This window comes from Hippopotamus amphibius, chromosome 13, assembly GCF_030028045.1.
Source record: "Hippopotamus amphibius kiboko isolate mHipAmp2 chromosome 13, mHipAmp2.hap2, whole genome shotgun sequence".
In the NCBI taxonomy this organism is placed as follows: domain Eukaryota; kingdom Metazoa; phylum Chordata; class Mammalia; order Artiodactyla; family Hippopotamidae; genus Hippopotamus; species Hippopotamus amphibius.
Window position 1 is genome coordinate 1,740,460 of NC_080198.1, and position 9,384 is coordinate 1,749,843.

Genomic DNA, 9,384 nt, shown 5'->3' on the forward strand with positions numbered 1-9,384 from the left:
GATCCGGGTGTAAAGCACTCACCCCAAAGGGATCCGCCCTCCTCCCGGAGCGTCCCCCCCCCCCCACCGTGGTCTCAGCTCCCCAAATGGGGGCTCCTTTGGCGTCTCCTCCGCACCCCCACTACTGGACCCAGCGGCTGGGCGACCGGATCTGCACAAGCCTCCTCCGCCTGGTACCAGCGGAGGGGCCCCCCGCCCCCCACGCGAAGAGGGAGGGGTGTGGCCCGCAACACGGAGCAACCCCCCTCCCCCATCCTCCGCGGGAGACCCTCCGGGGTCCGCGGCCTCCCCTTCGCCCGCCGGAGTCGCCGTTCGGTGTCGGGGGAACGGCGGCGGCTGCTCACGCACCAGAAAACGGGGCATTCGTGGGCTCCGCGGCGCCGGCGCGGGGGCAGCCAGGAGGGTCCCCAGGGAGGCACCGCGGCGCTCCCGCCGCCCGCAGCGCCGCGCCCGGGCCCCCGAGGCCTCGGGAGACGCCGGTGGCGCCGGGCAGGCCGCCCGCACCCGCGCCCCCCGGCGCTGCGGCGGAGACCCCCCTCGAGGCCGGCCCGGCCCCGCCACACTGCGCCGGCCGGCCGCGCGAGGGCGTGCCCTGTGTTAGTTGGGGCAAATGAAAGCGCGTCCAGCGGGCCGGCCCGGGGGCCCCCGGACGCGGTCTGGGCCTGGGGGCCCGCGGAGCGCTCTCGGCTGCCGGCCGCCGAGCCCCGGGCCGCGCGGCCTCCCCGGGGGCCCGCGCTACGCGGCCCTACCCGGGGTGCCCCCCTCCGCTCGCGCGCCCGCAGCCTGGGGTGCGCCCCTCCGGCCCGCTCTGCCGGGCCCCGCCTGGGCGCGGGCCGCCCCTCCGCCGCGCCGCGGGCTCGGGCCCGGTCCGGGGCGCACGGCGGCGGGCGCGGCGGCGCGCGGCGGGCGCGGCCCGCGGGGCCAGCGGCCGGGGAAGGGGCTCCAGAAAGCACAGGTTGGCGCTGGCCCCGGACCAGGCTGTTGTTGTTCTCAACGTGGTCCGCCGCGCAGCCATAAAGGCGGGGCGCGGCGCCCGCCTCGCCAGAGCGCAGCGCGCACGCCCAGCGAGCTCGCGCAGAGGCTGCGCAGGCGGCGGCGGCGGCGGCGCTCGCTCGGCCGACTTCCCCGCTCCCGGGCCCCCCGCGCGCTCCGGCCGCCCCGCGCCGGGACCCTTGCGCTCCGGCCGCCCCCGCGCCGGCTCCGGTCCCGCCCCGGGACCCCCGCCCCGGCCGGCCCGGCCCCCACCCCAGCCCTGCCGCCCGGCCCCAGGCCCGGCCGCGGCCGCTCCCGCCCGGAGCCGCCGCGCGCCCCCAGCCCCCCGGCGCCCCCGCGGCCCCTCGCCTTCCTCTTCCCGGCGCGGCCCCCGGGCTTCCGCGCCCCGCCCGCCACCAACCCGCTCGCCACCATGTCCGTGGAGCTCGAGGAGGCCCTGCCGCTGACGACCGCCGACGGGGCGGCCAAGAAGGCGGCCAAGGCCGGTGGCTCGGCCGCGCTGTCCCCGTCCAAGAAGAGAAAGAACAACAAGAAGAAGAACCAGCCGGGCAAGTACAGCCAGCTGGTGGTGGAGACCATCCGGCGGCTGGGCGAGCGCAACGGCTCGTCGCTGGCCAAGATCTACGCGGAGGCCAAGAAGGTGGCGTGGTTCGACCAGCAGAACGGGCGCACCTACCTCAAGTACTCCATCAAGGCGCTGGTGCAGAACGACACGCTGCTGCAGGTGAAGGGCACCGGCGCCAACGGCTCCTTCAAGCTCAACCGCAAGAAGCTGGAGGGCGGCGGCGAGCGGCGCGGAGCCCCGGCGCCCGCCTCCGCCCCGGCGCCCGCCGCGCACAAGGCCAAGAAGGCGGCCCCGGGCGCGGCCGCCCCGCGGCGGGCGGACAAGAAGCCCGCCAAGGGCCCCCCGCCCGAGAAGCGCTCGCACAAGAAGGGCGCCGCCTCCAAGAAGGACAAAGGCAGCAAGGCCAAGAAGGCGGCGGCCGCGGGGGGCAAGAAGGTGAAGAAGGCGGCCAAGCCCAGCGTCCCCAAAGTGCCCAAGGGCCGCAAGTGAGCGCGGGCCGCGGCGCCCGCTCTGCCACCCCGCGTGCGCGCAGGTCTGGCGCGGGCCCCGGCCCGGGACCGCCGTGCGCGCTCCGCCATCAGGGGCCCGCGCCCGCGCCGCCGTGCCCATCCCCCGTGTGGGAGCGGGCTTTTTTTTGTTTGCTTTAGAATTTTGAAACGGCCCCGGAGACGCCCCTATTGGCTCTCGCCCTTGGCAACGGCTGTCGTCTCGGTTCCCGGACCCCGGGCGCCCGGGCCCTGCGCGCGAGGACGCGGCGGCCGCGCAGCCCTGCCCGCCCCCGCGCTCCCCGCCTCCGGGCGCGCGCGCCGGGCCATCGCGCGGGGCGCGCGGCGCTCCCCTCCCCCCCGCCACCTTTTTTGGGGCACAATAAATTGTTTAAACCTTTGAACCGCTCTCGTTTCCTTCCGAGTGGAGCCGGGTTGGGCGCGGCTGCCGCGGGGCTTGGGCTGCTGGATGGGGCGGGTCCCTAGCGCCCCGGTCCCGTTAGATGCAGGCCCAGAGCCTGGAGCCTGCGGGGACGAGGCCCGGTGCGTCCCCAAAGGAGGTGTGGCGTTTACTTCAGATGGGCAGTGTGGGGGTGGGGGAGCGGGGACTTCGTGGGGCCTGCGGCTCAGAGCCCCTCGGCTCGCGCAAGGTCCCTGCAGGCTGGGCCTTCAAGGAGCTTCTGATTGTCGATTCCGCGAGGTTTTGCGTTGATGTGACAGGGACAGTGCAGCTGGGCTCTGGCTCACCTATTGCAAACAGGTGTGACCTGAGCAAGGCTCTGACCGGCGCCCCCCACCCAGGCCCCCGAATTTGCAAATTAATCGGGTGCACATGGGACCTGGAGGATTAAGGGCAACCTTCAGCCCTGGGATACCGCGCCCCTTTGTGTCCGGCATATGGAATGGTTGTTCGTCCAGTTGGGTACTGGACATGAAGCAGGCCTATTCTGACACGTTCCTATGAAGGGACAGCTCTGCAAAACAGTGAAAGACATGGAACAGTGGGAAGCTAGAAAACATTCTAGAACAATCCGCATACACATACCAGGCTGGGCAAGCATGGGCTGGCGCTAGATAAGAGCCATAGGGCATCTCCACTGGAGAAGAGCCTCTGGGCCTGGCAGCCACTGCCCTCCTCTGGCACACAGGGTGGGGTAACAGGGCAGACCCTTCCCACACTGGGCAAGGGGCCACCCAGTCCCACTTAAAGTCTCTTCCTACCCTGCTGGGGGCTTTCCCCACTGCTGCCTGCCGCAGGGAACTGCACGGCCTGGTGCCAGTGTGTCACTGCCCTACCCTGTCATGGGCCAAACCAGCACAGGTGCCTGCCCTGCCCAAGCTTCCAACCTCTGTGGGAGGAAGGGGAAGACAGGGCACAGGAGCACGACATCATTGCCCTGGAGGCACCCTGATCTGGCTGGCATTAGGGCAAAGGAGGAATGCTGCACTTGGAAGTGACTGTTCTGATTCTGGGGAACCACCCACCCGGCCAGCCCATGTCCTGGCCACTTGCTCATCAGTCACAGCTTCATCTACTTTGCAGTTTTGATTGGGGGGCACTGTGCCCAGTGTCCTGCTGCAGGGCCACTGTGCCAGCCTGGGCCAGTCCCAAGCTGCCTGCAGAGCCAGCCAACAGGCCAGCAGCAGCTCGCAGCGGTGAGAGGCCGCGGCCTCCCCAGGGTTCTGGGGGATGGTGCTCCTGACCAGCTACACGTGAGCCCTCTGATTCCACCTTCTCCCTAAGTCAGAAACCCAAACCCAGATGCCACCTGGGCTCACCCCCGCTGTCCAAGTCAGCATCTGAGGCTGGGGCCCGGGGCTTGGCTTTCTGACTCCTAGGTGACCCTGAGGTTCAGAGAGGGTTGGGAAGTGCTGCAGGGACCTGGACATGTGGTCACTGCTCCTTCCTGCCCAACTCTGCACTCAGAGCCGTGTCCCCTTCCCAGAGCCCTCCCTGACCGAAGCCCCGACCCTACGGACTCTGTCCTTTGAAGGTGTCCCGTGAGCTCCAAGGCCCCAAAGCGTCCAGACTGGCCTCATTCTGCATCGTCCAGGCTTCCCACCCAAATCCGCCCTTTGCTGCTCACACCCCCGGCTCTCCCGGCGGCCCCCCCCCCCCCCCCCCCCGCTCTGCTGCTGCCGCCCCCACCCCTCTCCTGTCACCCCTCCCCGCATTCTTCGAAGACCCGGCCCCTGGCTTGTTGTCCACGCTAAGGCCTACCTTCTCCAGCAGCACCGGAGCCCTTCTCATTCTTCTGATAATAAGAGGCACTTGAATTTTCTCCTGGGGACAAAACCGTCCTACTCTCAGGCCACATGGCTCTGGGGGTCTGACCCTTCCAGTCCCAGGGATGGTCATGCGACCAAAGACCTGGCTGTTGAGTGTTTAGTCTCTTCCTTGGCCGCAATGATTGGAGAAACGGGTTCTTGACCCCAGTGAGTTTAACGAGTCAATCCTGAGACTTCCTGGAACTAGTGAGAAAGAGGTGTGCTCTCACCCAGGAAGGGGCCACAGCTGCCACTGGCCATCTTTGTCAACACATAGGGAAAACCCACCTGAAAAAGGAGCCAAGACAGAGAAAGCTGGAGCCAAGAAATGGAGAAACAGAGAAACACATACCTAAGGACATTAATGCAGCATCTGGATCCAACCATGCCTGAAGCTACTTAGAGCTGGCTGTTCTGTGAGCGGATACTTGCTTTTTAACATTGGTTTGAATTGCGTTTCTGTCACTTGCAATCTGGTCTCTCACACCTTTGACTCACTTTATCCTTCCATGCCTACATCCTGGACTTTGTCATCCATTCAAATTGCTCTTCCTCAAAACCACTCTCCCAGGGTCCCTCTCTCCACCCACAGGCTCCTCCCCTCTTCCCAACTTGCTTGATCAGACCCTTCGGCCAAGCTGCACCTTCATGAGTGGGTCCCACATCCTGCAGTTGAAGGAACACTTGGTGTGTGCCAGGTCTCTGAGGAAGGCTGCAGAGACCTCAGCCTCCAGACAGCCACTGAGGGAGGCGTTCCCACACTCACCTTGCTGGTGCGGGGGGTGTATTTCCTGCCCCGACACCACACTCAGCTCCTGCACAGAGTGCGGAACCCATTTACTTACTGTGTCTCTTGGACTTGTCTTCAAGGGGCCTCAATTCCAGGTGAACATTGAAGGCACGTGACACTGCGAGGCCCTGGAGGAGGGCTTCCTGGGGGAGGTGACCAAAGTACAGCAAGGAGGCAAAAGACTAGGTGGTTTGCTTGTCTGTAAGACAGCTGCACAGCGCCGGCCCAGGCCCACAGAGGCTGAAGTCAGGGTTCTGGGCCTGCGTCCACCATGGTCTTTTGTCCAGGGCAAAAGTGTTCTCTCTCCGAGCCTCAGTTTCCTCACCTGTAAACAGAGCCAAGAAAGATTTCTTTTACTCACGCATCTGCTGACCAGAGCCTTCTGAACACACCACTCTGGCCAGGTTTTCCGCCTCCACCCCTCGCAGCCCTGGGTGTAGTGCTCTCTCCTCCTGCGAAGCCGCCTCCTTCCTCTCACAGGGCTGGGACTCTGCACCCGGTGAACCTTCTCAGGATCTCGAGTCTACCTTCTGGGTTCCTGGATCCTACTTCTCCCTGGGCCCCAGATGGCTCTGCAGACACTGCAAAGGGCCCTTTCCAGGCCAAGCAGCCCTAGCAACCCAGAGGATGGGGTCTCCACCCAGCCAACTCCTGGGGACCAACCCAGCTAAAGCTATCCTCTTGCAAGACAGGGCCTGGCACGGAGCATAGGACTGAAACCCGTGTCCATGTCGCCTCCGACCTTGGCGATGAGGGTATGGTGCAGAAACTGAGGCCTTTCACCCAGAGCGCAACACGTCCGCATCTGGCCCAGGAGTCGGAGACACTGAAGGAGGATCCAGGGGAAGTAGAGTACGTGCAGGCCCAGGTGCCACTTCCCACCAAGGAGGTAAACCAGCAGCTCAGCAACCAAAACGGTTGCTTCCTTCCACATCTGGCGAGAACCAGCCCTGCGGCCCACCTACCGGGAAACACACACGTAAGGGCGCGCTGGGCGAGGCAGCGCAGCGCAGCCACACGGACACAGTGCAGAGCCGGCGTGACTCCCCACTACGAAATGGGTGAGAGCGAACTGGACCAGGGTCTCACACACGGAGATGCACACGCCCCACACTGGGCAGGGCAGCCCGGCCAACGGGAGGACACAGACCCCCCCTGACGGGGGGCACAGACCGACCACCCAATCCTGCTGGTGGTCTCCAGGCAGCAGTGCCGCGGAATACGGACAGAGCGTCCCACTTTGTCAGACCATGTTAGAAGCTCCTCCCAAAAGTTTCTGAGGTCCCCTCCCGAGGCAGGGAGGGTCATGGGCCATCCAGGGAAGGCGGGCAGGAGGGGGCCCCGACTGGCAGTGGTCCCCCACAGGGCTCAAGTCATCAGAGGCACCTCCTGAAAAGTTTTTATGTGGAAAGTATAAACTTCTTCTTGTGAAACCTCCCAGTTTTAAAATGTGGGCTTAAAAAAAGAAACACTCCTGCTCACACCCGTTAGGATGGCTACTACTTAAAGCAAAAGAACACGTGCAGGTGAGGATGTGGAGAAACTGAAACTCCGTGCACTGTTGGTGGGAAAGTAAGATGGTGCAGCTGCTGGAAAACAGTATGGAGGGTCCTCAAAAAATCAAGCATAGAATTGATCCAGCAATTTCACTTCTGGGTACACACACCCAAAAGAACCGAAAATAGTGACCCAAAGAGAGATTCGCACACCCATGTTCACAGCAGCCCAAAGCTGGAAGCAACCCACGTGTCCGTCAGTGGATGACGGATGAAAAGAGCGGCCTCTACATACAATGGAGTATTCTTCAGTCCTGAAAGGAAGTTCTGACACGTGTGACAACACAGATGAACCTGGAGGACACTCTGCTCACTGAAATAAGCCAGTCGCGAAAGGACAAGTACTGTCTGATCCCGCTTGTTTGAGGTCCCTAGGGGAGTCAGCTTCACAAAGACAGAAAGTAGGATGGTGGTTGCAGGGGCTGGGGGAGGGGAAGGGAGTCAGAGTTTCAGTTTCGCAAGATGAAAAGGGTTGTGGGGATGGAGGGTGGGGATGACCGTACGATAATGTGAATGTACCGTATTTAACACCACTGAACTGTGCACTTAAAAGTGGTTGAGATGGCAAACTTCACGTCATGTGTATTTTACCACAACTAAAAATAAATAAATACTTTATGGGCCGAAGAAAATCACGTGTGACTTAGTGTGGCCCACGGTCCCCACCTCTGCGATCCCTCAACTTGATCTTCTATGCAGGCTGTTCCGCTGCTTCGTGAGACAAGAAGCTTCAAATGGTGGCGTCCTGATGGAGCCGGAGCCAAAGGAAGCCACACAGTGGTGAAAGTGAGACACCAGGCTGCCGGTGCCGAGGACCTGCGCCCGGGTGGCCACCTCCCCCCGCAGGGTTGCTACGAGCACCCAGAGCTTTGCACAGTGCACCATGCACGCAGCTGCTTCCCTGTTCTCACTCACCTCCTCTGGCCTCTTCCAGCTCGTCCTTCTCCTGGCTGCCTCCATCAGGGGCTACACATGTGGCACTGGGGCCCTACCCCGGCCCAGCTGCCCTTTAAACTCTGTGTGCTATTCAATGTGATGACCCAGCCCTTTCACTGAAGCCCCAGCTCGTCCAAACCGTCCCCTGGCTTCCAGTGCCCACTGGGAGCGTCGCCTGCAGAACGCCTCTCTTCTCTGGAGCCCCGGGGCACAACAGGGGAGCCTCACCCGACTCCACATGACGGACACCATGACAGATGTAGCTTCTGGGTCTCCAGCAACCAGCGCGTGTTGCTGTGGGCTCCTGGGAGTTCACCTGTGAGCACCCACTCTCCTGATTCAGAGATGGGCAAACCAAGTCTCAGAGAGGGCCAAGGACTTGGTCCGTTTTGTATGTACTGGGTACCCTACCATACAGCCTGAACCAAAGCTCCTTTCCCCAAGGAATGCGGTTCCACACCTCCCATCGCTGAGTGCTCCTCATCCTGGTTGAGAAGGGGGAGACCGTCTGAGGCCACCCATTACCATCTCTGGTTCCCACCACCAATCTACCCTCTGGGCTTTTCCCAGCAGCAAGCAAATTCTCCAAGCCAAGACACCCTTCCCAGGCCAGCAGCACCTTGGATTTGCCCTCGACTTACCTATGCCAAGCTGTGTGCTGTGGGCCAAAGCCTCTCCCTCGCCTGGGTCTGTTCCACTTGGCTCTGTACAAAGCAGGACTGGGCTTCAGGCACACAAGCTTTGCAAGGAGAGATGGACTGCAGACAGGAGTCGGGGAGACACCGGTCTACTAGAATCTGTAACCTAGAGACCCTCTGCCTCCTCTAAGGCTGCAGAGCAGGAAAGAATCCCCTAAGGCCTGGAGCCAAGCCTAGTCACTGTGCAGGTAGGGTGGAGTGGGAGGCCTGCCAGCTGCGGGCCCAGTGAGGGGCCAGACAGCCTCCTCCAAGAGCTGTCCCTCCTGCGCTGAGAACAGTTGGGGCCCTGGTCTACTTGGCCACACTGAGACAGCAAGGAGAAGGCTGCCCTGTTTGTCCCTGAGATTTGATTCTTTAAAAACAAAGGACAGGAGGAGATACTGTGCTGTTCTGACAAGCAGTAGTATTAGCAAAATGTGGGAAAATGGTAATTACATGCCCCTGAAACTAGTGAAAATTTGCAGAGTACCTTGGCAATACCTCATAAAGCTGACAACTCCGGAGGAGAAAACTGCAGCATGAAATGCCCAAGGTGACACCATTTATGTAAACCTGAAAATCTCAAAACAACGTTTTGATACAAGAATGTGCTTTTAACATCACGTTTATGTCGAAATATAAAAACCTGAATGAAAAGGACACAGGCTCCTGAGGCCACTCTATTCTGTCTTGTAAAAGACCCCAGCAACCTGACTGCTAACCCTGAAAAAGAGTGGGGAAAACACGGAAAAACAAAGGACAGTTCACTTTTGTCGCTTATTGAACTCGAAGCAGATATGACCAAAACCCCAACAGTCAGCATCCTGGCAGGGTATCTGCATTTGTAAGATCTGTCACCAGAACCCCACGCAAAAGATTCCGGAAAAGCCTGGAAGCCCCGGGAAGGCCCCGCGCGCCCCACCCGGAGCCCGGGCTCCACCCGGCCCGGCCCGGCCCGGCCCGGCCCGGCCCGCCGCCAACCCCGGCACAGGGATCGCGGGGCCCGGGTCCGCGGCCGGGACCCGCCCGCCGGCGCCGCCCGCTCCCATTGGCAGAGCAGCGCCGGGGCGCCGCTCCGATTGGCGAGGTTGCGATCCCTGATTTGCATAGGCCC

The 9,384-nt window shown here is 62.5% G+C and overlaps 1 protein-coding gene across 1 annotated transcript; it reads left to right on the forward strand.

Moving 5' to 3' along the window:
• The first annotated feature begins 1,078 nt into the window (after positions 1–1,078).
• Positions 1,079–2,453, forward strand: LOC130834324 (histone H1.10). Its single transcript, XM_057704325.1, has one exon. It carries the CDS (start codon positions 1,406–1,408, stop codon positions 2,045–2,047), a length of 642 nt encoding a protein of 213 aa, XP_057560308.1. The 5' UTR covers positions 1,079–1,405; the 3' UTR covers positions 2,048–2,453.
• The last annotated feature ends 6,931 nt before the right edge of the window (positions 2,454–9,384 follow it).